Source organism: Pollachius pollachius (assembly GCF_949987615.1).
Source record: "Pollachius pollachius genome assembly, chromosome: 7".
NCBI lineage: Eukaryota > Metazoa > Chordata > Actinopteri > Gadiformes > Gadidae > Pollachius > Pollachius pollachius.
This window is the reverse complement of record NC_136940.1, coordinates 10,066,238-10,087,780: the sequence shown is the minus strand read 5'-3', so window position 1 is coordinate 10,087,780 and position 21,543 is coordinate 10,066,238. Positions and strand designations below refer to the sequence as shown.

At 44.4% G+C, this 21,543-nt stretch overlaps 1 protein-coding gene across 1 annotated transcript; it reads right to left on the bottom strand.

The window, feature by feature from the left end:
- Positions 1-95: 95 nt before the first annotated feature.
- On the bottom strand, positions 96-18,445 carry fam20b (FAM20B glycosaminoglycan xylosylkinase). Its single transcript, XM_079740440.1, has 9 exons — positions 18,278-18,445; positions 16,716-17,092; positions 16,337-16,584; positions 9,527-9,613; positions 9,328-9,437; positions 6,585-6,756; positions 5,884-6,075; positions 1,568-1,627; positions 96-1,402 (listed from the first exon to the last, which is right to left on the bottom strand). Exons 2-9 carry the CDS (start codon positions 16,842-16,844, stop codon positions 1,171-1,173), a joined length of 1,230 nt encoding a protein of 409 aa, XP_079596566.1. The 5' UTR covers positions 16,845-17,092; positions 18,278-18,445; the 3' UTR covers positions 96-1,170.
- Between the last annotated feature and the right edge of the window lie 3,098 nt (positions 18,446-21,543).

Sequence of the window (21,543 nt, the reverse complement as noted above, 5' to 3'; positions counted from 1 at the left end):
ACCGTTGGAGTTTAAATGATTTAGTCAGGTGTGCGGCAACGATTTGAGAAATCACAATATTATGAGTTTGTTGAAATAGATTACTTTATTGTTCAAAATGTTTTCATACATCCGATACCACGTAAATTCCAGTCAGTAGCAGTTGTATTTTCACATTCTGTAACGTATGGCACCTTATCACGAACACAATCATGTGCGCGCGCACACACACACACACACACACACACACACACACACACACACACACACACACACACACACACACACACACCTTAGTATTATACCTCTTCAGGTATATTTAAGCTAGCTTTATTAATTCTATATAACAAGTGTAATATGTACACACCGATTGGACAGTTTGTAGTCATTTGTAATCCTTTCCGGATCTGGGAAAAAGTGCCTATTTAAAAAGAAATAGAATCTCTTGGCTCCCAAAGCAAACGTTTTCTCTCACAAAACAAAGGAGGAAGACCATCTTTGACGATGATGTAAGCAGGGAGTGGAGAAAAAAAAAGCCCAGGCATGGGTTGATTTGTCCCCACCCATTATACTCCGCTTCAGGGATACATTTGAGGACATGGACAAGAAAACTGCTGTTACTGGTAGTGACGGACCTGATATCTTGATAGCATACAGCTGAAAAAACTGTCTGGCATTTTCTTAAATCCACGAGAGCCGTGTTTCTGTGTCCACTACCAATGCTGCTGCTGTCAAACATCCCCCACCAGCAGGGTGCTAGTGCATCTTGGGCGCTGTAATCTCCCTCCGCAACGCAACCCAGGGCAGGCCCACAACCTCCCTTTTCTCCTCCAGGGGGAAATATCTGCGAGGGATGTGTTTTGGGACTTTTTTTTTTTATTTTTTGGCACAAGATAATGGTCCCCATCGCTGGGCAGGCTGGAGTTGACCGACTGACCTGGGGCAAGTCCAGGAACTGATTGAGGACAGACTCACCAGCAGCAGCACAGAGTGCCAGAAATCATCAGATGGGACTGAGGGTAGATGCTTTCCCTTTGCCTGACCGCTGTCCATGTTTTAAAAACCAACCAACGTACCAATTCTTAAAAGGCCAGGACTTCATAAAAACAGTCCCCAAAATCCCCAGCCTCAGCTCTGACGTCCACCAACACCACCACCCCAGACCCTGGGGGTGTTTTCCCCTGCCTGTGTCTAGGGATGGGGCAGGTTTATCCGGTCCTCTATCAGGGTGTTGTCTGGACCCTGGGACTCGATACACTGCTTCACCGTCGCTATGACGCCCGCGAGGCGCCTGTCCAGGGCCGCTAGGTGGGGTTCCGCCAGCACGGGCTGGATCGGGTCAAAGGTGAGGGCCTGGCGCAAGGCGGCGCTCAGCGATCTGCTCCTCAGCAGGTTCAGCCTGTTCCAGGTGGAGAACCGAACCCTGAGGGAGGGAGGGAGGCACACACAGAGAGAGACACAGACAGAGAGATGTCAATGAGTGCTAGAACAAAATCTTTATAGTATTTGTTTAAGGTTGGGAAGGTCAGTATATATTAAACAGTAGAAGCTGTGTAATAGTAACATTACAAGTATTTTGTATACTCACATACAACACTGGTAGAGAGGCGCCAGGATGCTGCGCTCATCCAGAGCGGCATTTCCAAAACTGCAGAAAAAAAACAAACATTAAATGTAAGAAACCCTAAGAATAAGTCCTACGAATTATTTTTCAGAATTCTGTGTATTACGATTTTGGCTACTATTTGTAACTATGGAATGATAGTGAGCTACATGGAGAGGCAGACAGCTGTTGGGAGCATAGAGCTCGTAAGTCCGCCCCTTCCAGTAGACCCCCATGGGACCTCTGAGATCGTAAAATATGAATGGGTTTCAATGGAGAGAAAGTAATTATTTTCTGGTCCCACTCTTTATATGTCCTGGATTACACATATGTTGTTTGTGGATTTAAATGATAATTTTTCATGCCAAGAGTTTGACAGTTTATTGTGCAATTGTTCAGTTAAAGGCTGTAGAGAAAACACAATGAGAAAGACTACACGTCTCGTATGTGAAGTCACGCTCCCTGCGACTGGCGTGGACAGGACCGACAATCTCCCCATCGGCATAACTGAAAATCTACACGTGCCCCGACTTATAATGGTTTTTACCTTTCAATACCGTTATCCTCTCCTTGGAAAAAAGCAGTGAAGTGGAGCAGAGAGATTGCCATGTCTGTACAAGAGTTGTGGCGATGTATATCATTCGCGTCGAGAGCAGCGAGGGGCTGTAGTTCACAGAACGGCCTCACACAAAACCTAACATTATCAAACTTCTTCGCGATCTTTTTTTGTTTTCTTTGCATGAAAAATTATAATTTAAATCCACAAACAACATATGTGTAATCCAGGGCATATAAAGACTGGGACCAGAAAATAATAACTTTCTCACCATTGAAACCCATTAATATTTTACGATCTCAAAGGTCCCATGGGGGTCCATCGGAAGGGGCAGACTTATGAACTCTATTGCGATATTTCAACACGATAGCTCGTCATTTTGGAATAATAATGATTATGCTGACAGCTCAACAATGACAATGTTAAGAGGATCTTCTGTAGAACAGCCGTTATCGGTTGTTCGGACACACAGGTCAGGGAAGTTCGTTTGGAGGATATTAAAGGAAAAATCCGGTGTAAAATGGATCTGGGATGTGTTTAATATGATAACGAGTTGGAATGTTCGTTTTGTATCAAAAAAGCGCATGTAGGGGCATTCTTAAGTTGGCTGTTTTTAGCCGATTCTACCAAAAAGCTATAAACTTGGAACGATGGGGGCATGTGTTATGGTAAAAACTAAAACGCTATTTTAAACCACTTACAAGGCTAGAAGTAGCCCGACACTTCTACGGTAGTATAATAAGGGTCTTAACCATAGATAGTATATAAAATGGATGTAGCATCCGGGCAGACCTCAGTTATTCCAACTGCCTCAGATTCTCTTGGCTTATGAGCGTCGCCATCTTGTCATAGTTTGACTCCGCCTCATTTCCTCTAACCAAAAAAGGGCATTGATGTGACGTCGGGGGGAGGGAGATACGCCCATCGAGGTGACGTACACCGAATTAGCTCGTAGCTCATTAGTATTTAAACGATCGGTTGGTACAGTTGACCGCCGAGCAAGGCATCTTGGCACCGGAATGAACAATAGGAATGAACGCAGTCGAGGTCAAGATGACGGAGATAGCATGCTAATCCTGAACACTAGCCTCCGAGGCGAGGTGAGGGTCAGTGGCTAGCTGTCACTCAAGAGGCCGCGCCCCTAATTATTCATACATTTTAACCTCCAATAAAATAAAAACTAGCCTGCTAAAAAAATTCACCCCCCTCAGTGTTGTCATGGAGATATGAACTAAACATACTGACTAGAATGTGTTTAACTAGTGAGTCAACGAAGAATTGCTCACTTTTGGTACCACCTCGTAGTGGCCACCCGGTGCTACTGCAATGTTTGTCACTTCCGCATTGGATGCTGGTAGAACTCGCTGTGGTTGGGGCTTGTTCTTAACATATAAAACAAGGCATTGATAACTTTGTAAGTGTACAGATTGTTTATTAAAAAGGACATTTTATACACACAATACCATCAGTAGTTCACCCGTCGACGCCATCTTGTCTTTAAGACTCGATAGGTAGATTAGCGAACAGAGCTTGTGACATTCGTGAACAACATGTGAGCTCTGTGTTCGCCAATCTACCTATCGAGTCTTAAAGACAAGATGGCGTTGATGGGTGAACTACTGATGGTGTGTGTATAAAATGTAATTTTTAATAAACAATCTGTACACTTACAAAGTTATCAGTGCCTCGTTTTATATTTTAAGACCCTTATTATACTACCAAAGAAGTGTCGGGCTACTTCTAGCCTTTAAGGTGGTTTAAAATAGCAATTTAGTGTTTACCATAACACATGCCCAAGTTTATAGATTTTTGGTAGAATTGGCCAAAAAACACCCAACTCAACAATGCGTCTACATGCGCTTTTTTGCTCCCTAACAAACATCCCAGCTCGTTATGATATTAAACATATCCCAGATCCATTTTACACTGGATTTCTCCTTTAATGGCCGTTACATGTTGTTCGGACACACAGGGCATGGAAGTTTGTTTAGAGGATCTTAAGGGCCCTTATCTGTTGGTTGAACACAGGTGAGTTCTTTGTAGGCTGCTTTCAGTTTTACTAGAAACGGCTCTTATCACCTTATCTAGGGTGATGTCACACCTAGGGTGATGTCAGACTCGCCGCCACTCCTGACTAGATTCTCATCTTGAATCTGCAGATCACTTGCACTCGTTATGGTGGTATGAGGAGGCATGTACTAGTAACAGGGAGTCGTTTCTTGTTCTTCATAGGGGCTTTAGACTTAAAGTTGTCAAACATATTTTTAGGGGTGACATCAAAAGTATGTTGACAGAATTTGCTCGAGTTAGGGACAAATTTTATAGTTTAAGATGACATGGCTGTCTCACACGGCCTCTTTGCATGTATGACATTGTCTAGCCTACAATGCTGTGTGCCTAATATGCAATTTGCCAACTACTTGCTCGGTTTAAATACTAATGGCCTATAGGATAATGAATACATGGGACATAAGCACCCTTCTTCCCTAGATTTGGTCCAAATCTCACGAGTAAGACCTACTTGTGCACCCGTTTTATATCAGTCTAAAAGTTCCACCCACACCGGAGCCCCACTGGCCAAGCATTTTTTTTTTTACTGTTGTAGAGCCAGCGGGATACGCTTAACAGCCATTTTAATCCATTGCGGACATTTTATAACGTGAGACGTATCTGGGTAAATGGCGTTTTCGGTAGGCTATTGTTTAAGGCAGGGCACTTTGTAATTTGCCTCTTGTGTAGGATTATTGACCAAATGATGGCTCTATTAGAGAGGGCTGTTGCTGCCCAACCGTCTCCTGGGCAGATGCATATCACTAGACAGACAGGACTCCTACCGGTATTCGCGTCTGTAGTTCCAGCATCAGATAGCTGTAATTCGAGTGTCAATAACTGCTGAATACCCAATATCTTTCCAACTTAAAAAAATATTTACTTTCAAACCTAAAGTTGTCCTTGTTTTAATACACCACCAAAGCAGCGGTATGCTGTACGAAAGAGGATTCGGGCCATTTGGGAATTATTTTGTATTCTGAGTTTAAAGTCAGAATTCTGAGAATAAAGTCAGGATTCTGAAATTAAAGTCAAAATAGCCCCTAATCGCTGGTGAATGAAGCCATTTCAGCTTCAACAACAATGCAACGGCTAAGACTTTATTTTTGACTATTTTATTATATATCCTGCTTCAAAACATTGCCAAAGTTGGTGTATATATATATATATATATATATATATTTGGTATACCGCAATTCCGTAATAATACAGAAGTCTACTAACAACTCCCTTTAATAAGTCGAATATTGTTCACAACTAAACAGTCTAATGGAGCACGCGTGCTATTTTTAACAATTCATAAATCTCCAGACTCGTGAGCGGTTGATGTCTGAGGGAAGAAATAAAACCTGCCACAGGCACAACCGACAAACCCAGTAGAACTACCGTGTGGGCAGCAGTTCCAAAGAATGCACTGAAATCAGGTCTGACAAGGGGAACTCTGCTCTCTATTCAGGAACTCGTTCTAGACTTTCCAGATGCTATTCATTGCAAATTCTTTGATATTAAATCATGCAACGGGGCACTATGACCTCCTGTGGCATCCCTTGCTAGTGGATCACAGCTGCTGCAGTTCACAAGAGGCTACAGAAAGATCTGGAGCTACTGCTACCGTGGGTGAGAGAATGAAGGAGCGAGTGAGAGAGGCAGAGAGAGGGGGAGAGAGAGAGGGAGATCTCCTGTATCCTGCACGCACCTCTTGGCGTTATCCAGCAGGATGAGCATGCTCGCTCCCCCGTCGTCCTGGAAACTCTCGTAGTGATGGCGGTCAGCGTTTCCAATGAGATAATCAAATATGGATGTGTCGATGACATCCAGCAGCCGCGGCCCCGCATCGTACGGCGGCATCTTCTTTACCGCCTCGCAGTAGCTCTCATCGTACTCCCACCTGGGGGGGGTTGGGAAATGCGTTCAGCAACTTTGCTTTTCCTTTTGCCCACGTTCTCTATCCTGGGGGTGTGCCCTGCAAGCTTGCAATGCTTGGTGCCTGGGAATTCCACCGTTGTCCACACAAGATATTAGAGACACGTGCAGTGTTTCTTCCACGCATGAACAAACGTCTGAAACACTACCCGTGTTGTAATAGCATTTTATGTTTTTCCCAGCAAAGAGTAAATGATCCAAAGCAAAGACTAGTCGAGAGCCGGGGGAATTACATCAGCGTGGTTTGTGATCGGTCAAAGGTCCTTCGGAGCAATAAACCAACACAGCGGTAGTGCTGCTTATCAGCGTTTCTGTGGCTGTGTAGTTTTCCTAGCAGGTTTTTTTTTTTATTAGCAGTCTTGACGCAGCTTCCCATGCACTTGCAGCCAGAAACTCCCTCTAATCTGACATCAGTCAACCGTGATAAAGCTTGGACACCGCCGTCACGGTTACACAGGTGTCAGGAACACGTACCTGGCCAGCTTCCCCTCCCTGTATGTGCGGCCCCAGGGGTGCCGATGCTTCTGCAGGGGCCACACATCTGGGAGCCACAGTGTCACAGAGCCCTCCATCGTCTCTCCCACGCCGCAGGCTGGCTCGCTCTCGCGACAGTAGTAACACTTGCCATAGAAACACGTGTTGTTACCTTCAGAGAGGAAAGAGAGAGAAAGGGGTATGAAAAGAAAGTATAAAAGGAGAAAGAGAAGAATAAAAAGGAAAAGGTTAGAATAGGAAGAGCGTGAGAATTAAATGTCAAGCCCTGTACTTTCCTTGTAATTTGGTTAGTTTGGTTGCAATAGGGATTTCCCTGTGGCTATTATAGTTTTTGTGTTAACACAAACATGAGAGCAAAAACGTTACACACACTTTTTCATTTTCATTACTCGTTGCCAGACCCTACAGTTTTCTAGATGTGGGTCTGGATTTCCAGGCTAAGCCTCCCTCAATAAACACCATAAAAATGACACAATGATGATAACAAATGTTACAATATCTCAATATAAAAAAAATGAACTGTTTATTGAACTGTCTGTAAATCATGCCGAAGGAAAATAAATAAATAAATAGATAAATAACGGCCGATACTGAAAAAAATATCGGCCGATACGATACACGTAAAAAACACAAATATCGGCCGATAATATCGGTCGATCACTAACACACACACTGTGTTTAAAACCTTAGTAAGATGCTTTTCTTGGTCTTTAAGAATCAACCCATCATTCAAAACAGATGACACGCATTTGCTTCCAAAACAGCCTTTTGTCTAAGTTAGCCATCTTAGGACCTTGTACTTCAGTGTTTCCCCTATAATTGTACAGGTAAGACAGCTCTGCACTATTTTTATTGCATTCATTTATTTGATAATTGTTTGGCCTTGCGGGGCCAAAGTAATGCATTTAAAAAAATATATATAATACTAATAATTCTCAAATAAATGAATGCAATAATAACGCAGCGTTATCTTGACGCCATGCGTTCTCTGTGCATACCACCAGGGCTGAAACAAATTCTGGGGGAAACACTGTACTTCATATATGAACTAGGACTGGGCCCAGTGGGTGGTGGAAAATGGCAAAGGTAAGACGTGTTGACTAGGCAGTGCAGAGAAATACCCAACCACAGGCCTATGAAGAGGGAGGATATGAAAGGATATATCCCCCCCTCCTCCCAAAACTATTTTTGATGGAATACTAAACCTATTCAGTGAAGACAAGCGTATGTTCCGTACTTTCAACAACACATCCTATGTATTTAGAGGATTTAATTGGACTGGAGTTTACATTTTTCTCCAAGTGTTAAATATGGTCACAAATGGCTGTTTGTGGATAAGGGTGATCAGGGGACAAAACTAATGACGTCCCGGGGAAGTAATTAATTGTCATCGGGAGGATCAATAATCTCTCTCTGGTCGACCTCGGGACGAACCTGAGCGCTAGCGGATTTCACTTTCTCTCCAGAACTGCTCATGATATCGCTGTGTTGTCTCTGTGGAGACAGCGAAGCAACACCTCTACACAAGGCCGGTTCCAGCCCCCCCCACCTCCTGGAACCGCGGAGCCGTCACATTTACATCAGAATGAAACCCAAAGCTGCTCAAGGGGAAACCCCTCCCCTTCCCCGTGAGCAGCTCCTGCTGCGAGCATGGTTTCTCCTGCATGAAACGGGTGAAGTTGGACTGGAAGGCTCGCCTAGCTAATGACACTTTGAACAGCCTCATGCAAATCCCAATGCATGGCCCTCCTCTTGACGAATACAACTCACTACATGCAGCCACTAAATGGTTGAGTAGACCACAGTTCTGTGACTGAGGGTGTTGGTTGTCATTTTGAAGCTAAACAAATCTAGTCTGGAAATAAATATATTATTTTATCCACATAATGTATTGTGTTTTTATTATATTATCAGTAAGGAACAACTCAAAATGTAAAAAAGAGTTTTGGGAAAATTCGGGACGATTCAGGACTGTTCAAAATGTTTTTCGGGACGTTTCCGGGACGGTGGTGAAAAAAGTTTGTTTTAACCCCTGAGGGGGATTATGATAGGTGGGTGGGTTTTTGAGATGTTAGTTTCCCTGTTCAATTACTAAAATAGGCCATGATCCGTTTCATAGAAAGTTGGTATCCAAAACAAATCTGTTGCACACCTTCCTGCCGTCAAAAGCTTACATATAACAGATATCGATAATAATAGGTCTGACTCTCCTCGAGAGACAAGTCTGTCTCTCCTCGTGATGACTTGTTTTAAGTCTTTATAAACAAAGTGCACATACATTAGAAGGCAAATATAAATTGCAGTCTCCTATCTGACCGAAAGCCGACCACACCAATAGGCCATCTCGCTCACCTTGCCTGTTTAGGGTTTTCTCGGTGCATAGCATTAGTGGTTAAACCAATTTTAGGGGAAACACTGTACTTCATAGAAGAACTAGGACTGGGCCCAGTGGGTGGTGGAAAACGGAAAAAGAAGGACAAGTTGACTAGGCAGTGCTGAGAAATACCCAACCACAGGCCTATGAAGAGGGGGGAGATAAACGGATACACTCTTCACTCAAACACATTGACCTACAACCTGACCTTTAAACAAAAAGATGAGGCTGAAATCCCCTGATGGCCATCCAACACACACACACACACACAATCTTATCACTTAGAACGAGAAACACCCACAGTACACAGAACTTAGAGCCTGGTGTGAAACAGGAAGGAGCATGTACCCTGGGTGAGGAACGTGCTCAGCAGTTGATCCGTGGCCACAGGTTTGATGTCGGTGCGCAGGTTGACAAATCTTCCCACCACTAGGGGTGCTCTCCTGAAGCCCAGGATCCTGTGGCAAGTAGAGCAGCCGTGATGTGAGACCGAAAGTAACAAACCACCCTCATCTCCCCCCACCCCACATGGGTCATGGAATAATACCTGTCGAGGTGGAACGCAGCCACCTCTGCGTTGTGTCTGTCGTAGCCTGCGTACGGTTCCCCCTCCACCACATAGTCTCTGTTGTACCTGGGAAAAGACGTAGGAATTGTTGAGGTCTTATCGCTATATAAACGCTATTAGTGTGCCTCTTTTTTCCACCCCATATCTTTCAGATTTTAGTATTGGCTAACACCTACATTGGATAATATCTTTTCAGAGCAGATAGCCTACACGCAAACAGGTTTGGCTCAAAACTGTTAAGGGACAATCTTCTCTTCTCGCTCTCCCACAAATCTGCCATGGTCTGACACACAGGCGACAGTCAGAGTACAGGTTGAGAAGAAGCGAAACCACAGTCTCCCCCACACATCTACTCTGCCACTATCTGACACACAGACGGCAGACAGACCAAAGACCTTGAACAACCCGCCCGCAGCCATCGACACCGTGCCTTCCCCCATCACTGATGCTGGCTTGGCGTGGAACGGCCACCCCCCTCCTCTGCACTCCCCCATCGACGATGACCTCCAGCCTCATCTCTCCCAAAGCCACAACAACTCCAGCTCAACTCCAACTTGCATCTGTGTCAATGACAGCTTTGCCACGTCATGGCCACAGGATGATAACACCCAAGCGGAGGGAGCCCCAGCTCTGTACTGATAGTAGTCCTGAGTACGCATCATTTGCTGAACCCAAGGTTGCCTAGGTCAAAATATGGCAACCTGCATTCCTGCTGTAACCACTAAGAGTTAAAAAGGGGAAATTAGACACACTGCTAACCTCACAAATCTCATACCTATTCCCTTTGAAACCAAAAACAACCTTAAAGCCTATCAACAACACCATGAGGATGGGTCCACTTAATGTTAGGTCTCTTAACAAATCATTTTTAGTTTATGATTTTATTACCTCTTCTAAACTGGATTTTATGTTTTTAACTGAAACATGGCTGGAACAAAATAACCAACAACAACCGTTCTCATAGAGAAAGCTCCTACCAACTATAACTTTTTGGATGAAAGTAGATCTAAAAAAAGAGTTGAGGGGGTTGCTGCTATATTTAAAAATGTATTTCAGGGGTAACTGATGTTATTTGGTGATTTCCCATCATTCAAATACCTTTGTACTGTATTGAAAAGTTCCCCCAGAGTTCTCCTATTAAGTATTTACAGGCCAACCACATATACTGTCTAGTTATAAATGGTGACTTCAAATTTCATACTGATGATTTGAATGATAAATGTGCAAAAAAACTTACCATTTTGGACATATTTGAACTGTCTGAACATGTGAAAGGGGCTACTCATTGTAAGGGGCACACTCTTGACCTGGTTATCACAAAGGGCCTCAATGTTTCTGATCTCCCCGTGACTGATCCTTCACTGTCTGACCAATTTTGTGTTTTCTTTAATATATATTTTATTCCCGACATACAGACAAAATACGTTATATCAATGAACATTCTAATGTACTTTTTAAAAAGGCCATCTCCTTGCTACCACCTCTCATCCCATGTTCTGCTGATGATCTTGAAGAAAACTTTAATTTGAAATTTTGAAATCATAGATGTCATTGCACCTTATAAGGTTAAAAGATTTCTTGAAAGCAGAAGGCACCCTGGAGAAAAGCTGCTCCTGTAACAGCCCAGAAAAAAGAATGCAGGAAGGTTGAACGCATCTGGGGTAAAACAAAATTTCATATTCACCATGACATCTATAAAGAGCCTCCGTGCATACAATTTAGACTTAAAAAGTGCTAGAGAAACATTTTTCTCCAATATCATTAAAACCAATACCGATAATGCAAAAAGCCTATTTGCAATGAGTTTTCAGCATTTTATACTGATAAAATTGAAGGCATCAGACGTGCTATCAATATCGCCACCTTAAACAAAAATGTTGGACTACCACCCTGTTCAGGCAAAAGTAACGTGGCCTAACATAGACTCTAAGGGCCAATCTAAAAAGGGTTGGTCTGAAGTAGCCTAATTACCCGTAGGTGTGGTTTGGGCGTAACGTGCAATAAACCAATGAGAGTGCCAGCTCCCATCCCCTTTAAGAGCCATGAGCGCATTTGAAACTGAAACAAGTTAATATTTTGACAGCGCATCTGCAGTCTCCAATAAGACAGATGCACATGAATTTCAAACTTCAAATGGCTCAGTTTATGGCCAAATAATATGGCCTAATTCACACATGGAATAAGGTTTTCTTCCACAACTTCAGAAATACTGAGTCCTCAAATAAATTTCGGCAAAGAAAACTTAACACACATATGATATGCGGTAACTGTGGTTCTATTTAATGATATACGCAATACATTATAAACATAGTTTCTTATCAGTATTGTATGCATTATCGTTATCGACTTGTGTTCCTAATATGCATGTGTCCCCCCGTTAATATACATTGCCATGGACTGTATTATGCGTTACGTGTTTAGTTTGCGTGTGTTTAAACAGATGGACGCACACACGCGCCCGCATTCATAAATTCTTTTACACATACACACACGCGCGCCCGCATTCATTCATTCTTTTTAACACTCACTCGCGGTAAAACAATGTTTTCTCACGATCAAATACTTATCAATCCTAAAAGTTATGGGCATGTACACAATGTCTGTGTCAAGAAAATATGTGTTTGCTGTACGGTGTTTGCAGATGCATTGATTTAAAAGTACAACTTATAACCACTGTATCAGCTGTTCTTTACCAAATAATTTACCAAGAATGTGTGGCTAGGTAGATGAGAGAAGCAAAGTGTATGCGCGAGGTGCACAAGCAACATTATGCATGTGCCCTTAAAATAGCATCTGAACAACGCACCACTGACTTTAAACCAGGTATTTCCTGGTTTGTGGCGCAAGTGGTTTCTGAAACTGCAAAATAGCACCAGGGAATGTTTGCGCCAGAACACACCTCCTCCTTTCGCCGAACCGGGCTAGGGCAAATCATACAAAAAAACAATATTGACCATCATTTCTAGGCTGATGACACGCAAATCTATGTAGCGCTATCACCGAATCGACTATTGGCCCACAGATCTGCTGTGCCAGTGCATTGAGCAAGTCAAAGACTGGATGTGCCGAAATTTTCAGGCTTAAATTAACCCAACACCTTCACTCTCTGTCCCTGAAAACCTCAATCAAAGCCAGAAATCTAGGGGTTAACATGGATTCAGATTTACATTTTGGCAGTCACAACAAATCAGGTACAAAATCTGCATAGTATCACCTTAAAAATGTAGCAAGACTTACAAAAACTTTTATAAATAAAATAAACATGCCTTTATCACTAGTAAGCTTGATTACTGCAATGGTCTCCTTACAGGTCTCCCAAAAAAACTCTAAGGAAACTTCAGCTTGTTCAGAATGCTGCAGCTAGAATTCTTACAAAGACCAAAAAAAAGTGAACATATTGCACCAATTCTTAAATCGTTAGATTGGCTTCCTGTAGGTCGGAGAATTTATTTTAAAATCATGCTGCTAACCTATAAATCCCTACATTTTTAGGGCCAAATTATTTAACTGATATGCTTCCACTATATAAGGCTTCTAGAGCACTAAGATCTTCTGAGACCAATCTGTTAATTATCCCCAGAGTAAACACGAAAAATGGGAAAGCAGGATTTATTTACTATGCAACAAATAGCTGGAATAAACTCCCAGAGGATTTAAGACTGAAGACATTTATGTTTGCTTTAGCTTTCTGCTAAATCTTAAATCCACTTTCTAAAATGCTTTTTAATCTTTGCCTTTACTTTCTATTGTTACCAGAGAGATTGTGCTTCTCATCTACCGGCCCTCAAAACCCAACTCTGCTTTCATGCCGGAAATGACTGATCTCCTCACAACACTCTTAAATATTCTGGACTCCCTCAACCTACAACGACATGTCGATGTCACCACACATGTCAGGGGACACATACTCGACCTGGTCATCTCAAACTCCGCTCCCATCAGCAACCTACAGGTCTACGATCTTGGTGTTTCAGACAACAAGGTTGTGTCAATGGAGCTTGCCTTCCCTTCCCCCCACACCAAACCAAAGTGACAAATTCACTTCAGAAACATGAACAATATTGACACGGATGCCCTGGCCCTGGATCTCCAACTTCTCTCCTCTGGCTCTGATGACTGCCTCTCTGTTACTGACTCAGTGAATTTTTACAACCAGTCCCTGAGCAGTCTCCTGGACCTCCACGCCCCCTTAACAACCAGGTTAGTCTCCTTTTCTCGCTCAGCACCCTGGTACACCGTCGAGGTGCAAAAGATGAAGGCGGCTGGCCGTGTCCTTGAGCGGCGGATCAAGGCCTCTGGACTCACTGTTCACAAACAGGCATACATAGAGCACAAGAGGGCATATGCAGAAGCTCTGAGGGATGCACAGGCCAGGTTCTATTCCACCATCATAAATAACAGCCCTGGTAACTCCAAACAACTATTTAACAATAAACCCCCTTCACCCTGCCACTCTGAGGCCACCGAGGAGAGGTACAACATGCACATTACCTTTTTTAAACAAAAGGTTAATAACATCCGCTCACACCTCTCCACCACTGCTGTCTCACCCCATCAAACTGTCGACCCACTGTCTGAGACAATGCAGCCCCTTAGCTCCTTCTCCAACGTCACACAGGAAGAGGTGGAGGCCGTCATCAGAAAATTGAAGCCGTCCACCTGTGCACTGGACCCCTTCCCTTCAGCCCTGCTGAAGACCAACATCTCTGCCATCTCACCACTTATCACCAAGATCATAAACCACTCCCTCCTGGCCGGCCATATCCCACCTGCATTAAAAACTGCTGTCATCAGACCACTATTGAAAAAACCGACCCTGGATCCAGAAGTTCTCTCCAACTACAGGCCCATCTCCAATCTTCTGTTCCTGTCAAAGGCTCTGGAGAAAACATTTGCAGCACAACTTCAGGATCACCTCATACAAAATAATCTGTTTGAGAAATTTCAGTCTGGTTTCCGCCCTGGCCATAGTGCAGAAACTGCTTTGGTCAGGGTGACCAACAACCTCTTGATGGCAGCAGACACCGGTTCCCCATCACTTCTCATCCTCTTGGATTTAAAAGCTGCTTTTGACACAGTCAACCACAATATCCTCCTCCATCGCCTGCAATACACCATTGGACTCACAGGAAATACACACAACTGGTTCACCTCTTGACTCACCGGCAGAACCGAGCACGTTTCCCTGGGCAAAGCAAAATCACACTGCGGTGTGTCACCTGCGGCGTCCCCCAGGGCTCGGTGTTGGGCCCCACCCGGGGCCCAACACAGGGGGTTATCTTACCATTGCTATGCTGATGACACACAGCTGTACCTCAGAACCAGCCCCACTTCTTCTTGCCCCCTGCCAACATCCACACTGACCACCTGCCTGGAGGAGATAGAGGCATGGATGAAGCTCAACTTTCTTCAATTAAACAGCTCTAAAACAGAAGCCATCCTCATCGGCACACCACATCAGCTCCGCTCCTCCCACATCGCCAATATCACTTTCTCTGGCCAAAACATTCCCCCTTCCACATCTGTCACCAACCTGGGTGTTAAAATGGACCAGCAACTGAACTATGACACCCACATAAATCACCTCCGCAAGACCGCATTCTACCACCTCAAAAACACAGCCAAACTCCGGCCTACACTCAACCAGGCAGATGCAGAGAGGCTTGTCCACGCCTTTGTCTCCTCCAGGTTGGATTACTGCAATGCACTCATCGGGATCTCTGGCAAGAGCATCCAGAAGCTCCAGTACATGCAAAACAGCGCTGCCAGGATCCTGATGAGGGTGCGCAAATATGAACACATCCCCCCCATCCCCAAATCCCTTCACTGGCTCCCTGTCACATTCAGAATTGAATACAAGGTCTCCCTCCTCACCCATCAGTGCATCCACGGACATGCCCTACCCTACCTCCAGGAGCTCCTCACCCCCCAGACCACCTCAGGCACCCTTCGCTCTGCATCAGCACACACCCTCAGACCACCTAAGACCAAGCTCCGCACCATAGGCGATCGGGCTATCTCCGCTGCTGCCCCAAGACTATGGAACGCCCTCCCTGACCACCTGAAGACCCCACAGACTACAGCTGTTTTTACACTAAACCTTAAGACTTATCTTCTTAAAAAAGCCTTTTGCTAATTTCTCTTTTACTGTATATGTATTATATGTTTTAACAACCCTTTTTTTTTTTCTCTCTCTTAAACTCTGTAGCACTTTGAGATTTCCGAATTTAAAGTGCTCTACAAATAAAATGTAGTATTATTATTAGATGCATGATCTGATATCAGAGAGAAAGGATAAGGGTTTGAGACCCGAGTTCTGTCTGGGTTAGAGTCCTAGAATCCGGGTTGGAGTCCCAGGGAATGGCCTTTAGGTCGGGTTGGTGTCCCAGAGAAAGGACCAAGTTCCTTTATTTTTTTATTGTATGACAATGTTTAGATGTGAAGCACTTTGAGCCTGCCTTGTGTATGAAGAGTGGTATATAAATAAAGTTGCCTTGCCTTACAGGCGAGTAGTGAGCTTTGGTTGGCTGCGTTGTGTGAGCTATGGATTGCTGCTATGGTTTAGTGACTATTGAGAGCTTCTCTGCTATGATGGGGAAGATGGCGGAGTGGAAAATACTGCAGTACTAAGATCACACATAAATACATTGCAACCCGGCAAGGCGATAGTAAAATGTGATGTGTTTTGCAGCCAATTTACCTGGACAGGCGTCAACTGGAAATTGTATTCCTTTTGAGAGAAAGAAGAGGGTTGCCTGTTATGGCGAAAAAAATACCACCAGCACCCACCTCTTGGGCTTGAAGACCACCTTCTGCCCACCGTCCAGCACCAGCAGAGCCTTGAGCTGGGTGCCCTTGTAGCCCACATCGGCCCGCTCGATCCTGGCCGTGCTGAGGGACGTGAGCACGGCCGCTAGCTCAGGGGTCTCCTCGGGGTACACCTCTCGTGGGCCCACCCACTGGCTGGCGATCTCCCAGGGAGACTGAAGCGTGTGGGTCAGCCGGGCGGTGCGGGACAGCGTCAGGCCCGCCTCCATCTGGAAATGCACACAGAAAACAAACGGACACGGAATCGCTAAGATGGTTGAAGATGATAACCCTCATACTTTATGCTGAGGCACATGTCTGTCTGCGTTTGCATTGATGAAAATGCTATCCTTTCGCTGACCTTGCGAAATGCCCGGAGGTCTCTGCGGCTGGCTGCGGTGCCCTCACTTCCATCCAGCAGGAAGATCTTGCCCAGGCCCAGCAGCAGCAGCAAGGCGACCAGCAGCACCACGCGCTGTTTGAGCTTCATTTCACCTGAAACCAGCCACGAGCGGCCTTTGGCGACGCACGTCCCCCCCTGTCAATCCCTCCTCCTCTTCACCCACGGCGAATGACAACCAACATGACACTGTCCTTCTCCTGCCTGCCCCCCTCCCCTCACTGACACAAACGTCCCTGCGAAGGACGGGAGACTGGCGCCTGGAAACCAGAGCTAGGTGGACTTGAGTCAAAGTTGAGAGGAGGAGAGAGAGAAGGCGGACGAGGAAGCAGTACAGCCTGGGAGGAAAGAAGACGGAAACGGAGGATAGAAATGTACAGTCAATAATATGCATAGCATACCGGCTGATGATTTTTTTTGCTGCCCCTCGTCTGTTTTCCCTTTGGGGCAGGCAGTGACCCAGTACTGCAGCACAGTGGAAGCCTGCCCAGCATAAGTAACTGAAGCAGAAAGACCTGGTTTGGTCAGAGCAAATTTACCATCAGAAAACAAACTACGCATGCAAAGAAACCAATACACATCAGCCACGTATTATTAGCTATTAAGGAGGCATAACATTTCTTACGACGGCTATTGTGATACGGTCATTGTGTACGAATGTGACGTGGTATTAAGACACCATTTGAATGCAGCATTCATTCAATGCTCAGTATTGTACTTCCATTGATTTGTTCGAGCCCTGCAATATTCCCAGTACAAGGCACTGTTTCAACCCCCGCACTGTGGGTTCTTCCTATAACGACGACTAGGGGTAAACACCGATATTATCACTAAAAAAAACCCTTAACAGTTAGGAAAGCCCCTATTTCCCCTTGTAGAGGATATAGGGGCGCTTGTCATCGCAATAGTGGATGACAAGCGCACCATTTTCTGAATACAGGAAACAAAAGCGTCCTGACTCCTGGCTGTGACCGCTTGACTGATCGGAATTATGGCAGCAGTGATCCTAACTTCTACGTGGCCCGGAACACTATTTGACGCGTAGCCAGTGTCTCACACGCGCCAACGTAGAGTGTCACCGAACTGACACTGGAGTGGAGATTCAAGTCCTATCCTAGATCAACGAAATACGATGACTACCGGCTGGTTCGCGGAAACAAACTTGCTTTCTTGCTTACTTCACACACGCCTCGTTATAGACAGATCCGGCCACGCAGGCATTGGCCGCCTCTACCGTACAATTGGTCTTTCACGGTGGGTCGTTCAGCACTCAAACACTCGTTTAACGTTACATTGAAAGGTGACGTGGACGTGTCTAAAAAGATAAAACCCTTCAACGACTTCCAACGTTGTGTGTACAATCGGACACTGTATGGTCTTTAATGTTAATGGGTTTTTTTTACGTCCATACGACGTGGACAGTGCTTGGCGATCAACCCCATGCACACCTTGTTGTACAGGTTAGCAATTATAGCAAGCTAGCTATAGCGTCGGGATGTTTAGGGACTACGGAACACACTTACCTTAAACCCAGTGGCTTCGCGTTGTGAAACGAAAGACCTTCAAAATAGTCAGAGCTACAAAACTACAAATTGTATAAATATGGCCATTCTGCTGCGAGTACGTATATTGTTTCGCATCCCTTTGGTAGCAGACTTTCCATCGGTTTCTTCCTTGGCCTGGCGTGTCCACTTCCGAACCTCTTCCTTAATGGCGATTTTAGAGTGCAATTTCCCCGTTTAATCAGTAGATGGAGGTATTTCACCATTACATCCTGTCCCAAATACCAACCGCAAGTTTTTATTGTACAGTCGACACATTCTAACCATAACAATACTCTGCAAAACAAACAAACAAACAAAAAAGTTCAGTTCTGATTGAGTAAAAAAAGGGCAGAGTTTATTGGTTCTTAGTCTTTATGCTTGGGGGCACATCGCTCAGGTCAGAGGTCATAGTGCTGGCCCCAGCCATGGACATGGGTAATGAGGACACATTCGCCAGGTACAGGAAAATGATAAAAGGTGCAACACATCTAGACATGTCTATAACAAACTGCAAATGATACCAGTGCAAAAAGGAGGGTGTGAAGAAAATACAAACAAAAAGTCTGCTGAATTGCTGGTTCAATCTCTCAACATGTCCTAGAACAAAAATTCATCACGTCGTGGCGAGCAAACCCCCTTCCTCGTCAAGAAGGCTGGTCCACTGACATCATGTCCTTACTTTACCCGGAAAGTAAACAGTTAGTAGTTGTGCATTTCTAGACAGAATGGTTCAATTATAGGAAGCACAGAAGCTCAAGAGTACAATAAGGGATTTTCTGTAACATTGTGAATTTCTTTGTAGGAAATTCTTTTTTTAACTTACAAAACTAATGCCTTTTCAACAACCCGATCAAGGCACTGATCTCTGTCATAAGCATACAATTAATCTTTGTGGCATAGTACGCCAAATTTCCTAAAGGACGTTTCCTTATGAGCATGAAGATACACTTTCATAAAGACCATAAAGGAAGTCATCGTGACAGTTGGAAATAGCGCTGAAATTACAAACACATCAGCTCCCCGTCACTCACACACGGTTGACCTATAGCACTAATATTGGCGACCTTTAAAGTTTAACGCTTAATGCTTCCACTATGTTGACTTTGTAAAAAAAAAAAAGAAACATTGTAAACTCGCGTAACATTTCAGAAAGCAAACCAAACAACTCGAGATTAGGAAAAGGTTGATTTCAACAAATCAATCAAGTCCAGATGGAGGGTTGCTAACTTCATTATGTAACCAGCAACTGTCGCGCACCCCTTAAACCTGCCGAGTCCGAGGTCCATTTGAGAGTGTATTAAAGACTTTTAATACACCTACAGTCCAACCTTCATATTAGAAACCTCCAGCTCATGGTTTTAACTGAGTTAAAACCATAACCCATTCCCGCCCGTCCTCATCACAATTTCAACACAACATCTTGCCAACAACCGGCCTTGGCAGACAGGGGAAGAGGGACAGCGGCTCTAAAATAATACCCCCCCCCCCTCGACATGTTGACCGTAGTCCCCCTTACATGGTAAACACAGTACCTTCCAATTGTACCCTCCGCTAAATTCCATCAATCATTTGAACCATTTAGGTTCATGGGGTTTTGGCAATTCAAAAGGCTGTGCCTCTTCTCTGCTCCTTTTTATCTTTTGTTTTTTAAAAGGCGATTTTTGTTCCATTGTGATTGCGTCGCCAAACATCTTTTTTTTTTAATCCAAAGTGTTCCCCTCACTCCAATATGCAGTACAAAAAAGGTTGACTTGAAGCCACCAATGGCAAGGGTAGTCACCCCTTTGACCAACTGCAATGATAGGGAGAACGCAAAACTGGCTTAAATATCTTCTAAAAACCGAGACGTCTGCACACACATGCTGCAAAATTGTCCTCCCTCTTATTTGGATTGCCAACTCATTCATCCCCAGGTTACCTCCCCCCCCGCCTTACATTCTCTCCAATAGGAAAACTCCCAATACATAGTAACACTGAGCTCTGCATTGAAAACCACGCTACTCTCCTCCCTAAAAGTCCCTGTAATAAGACAGGCACGTGCTTGTCCTGCCACCCCCCCACATACCCTGTCAAGGAGTGGTTACTTAAACACATTAGATAAGAAGAAATCTCTTTCTTTGGCCAGTGCAGATCAGTCCTATTTGGCTTGGCCAGAGGTCATGTGATCATTTCAACTGCTTCTTGAGTCAGTGGGGAGTTCCACAAACATTACTCAATCAAAAGGGGGGCTCTCATTTAATACTAATTATACAGTGAACAACAGCAATAACTTAACTTCTTCCGCGACTGTGGGTACAAGAGAGAGACAGAGAGAGCTGTATATGACCAGGAGTCTGTGTATGTTGGCAGATACCCAATGTGTTGAGAGAGAAAGAAAAGATTGGGATTTTGGGCCAACGACTGTGTAAACATACAATGTAAACGGCTGATTGAATCAAACAGAGGAGTGGCGCTCAACCATTGTCCTGTTGAACACTAATTTACAGTTCTTTCAAATAGGTTTGTTCCTTTTGTTCATATTTTAGGATTAGGTCACATCAAGGTGTTAACGCTTTCCTCTATGAATGGGGTTACCGGATATGTTGCACGCCGTCACTCATCCTGTGTTTTCCTCGTTCCTTAACCCATGGCCCTTCAATGACCCTCCATCATACTGAACCCTGTGATGCGCAAAGCGGTATTGCTTGGCACTGGCAAGAACCAAGCAGCTCATGCTCGTCCAGGGCCAAACACAGGAGGCTTTCAGATCAGTACCGAGGAAGGGCTCAAGCATTCTAGAAATATAATATATCAAATAAAATGAAATGAAAAAGGTACAAAACTGAAGACACAAAACAAAAACGACATTTGACCAAATAATATAGATGATAAAAATGTAACAGACAAAACTACCGTGGCGGGTGCAAGCCGTCTACGTCGTAATACTGCGAAACGTTCCCACCCGCCCTCAAAAAAAACAAACCAACAAGCAATAAACACCAAAAACAAGCCTCCCAAATAAATGTAACTCTACAACACATTCAGAACAACGAGCAGGGTTGAAATGGATGGTCCGTGGCTCCAGAAGACGGCTTTGACCGTGTGCTCCAGCCCGTGGGCTGCCGCTGTGCTCAAAGCGGCCCAATGAAGAGATCAGAGTCTCTGTCATGCGGTCTCACTTGTCGCTCACTTTGTCTCTTTCACAGCTTTAAAGTCATTAGTGTTTACAACGCGCGCGTGTGCGTGTGTGTGTTGAATGAAGCGAT

Excerpts from the sequence above, each read along its gene's own strand:
- fam20b (XM_079740440.1), bottom strand. The coding sequence starts at position 16,844 with ATGAAGCTCAAACAGCGCGTGGTGCTGCTGGTCGCCTTGCTGCTGCTG. Across the intron at positions 6,076-6,584 it reads AGGGAGGGGAAGCTGGCCAG|GTGGGAGTACGATGAGAGCT; the intron begins GTACGTGTTCCT and ends AACCCCCCCCAG. Across the intron at positions 1,628-5,883 it reads CTGCTGGATAACGCCAAGAG|TTTTGGAAATGCCGCTCTGG; the intron begins GTGCGTGCAGGA and ends TTTTTTCTGCAG.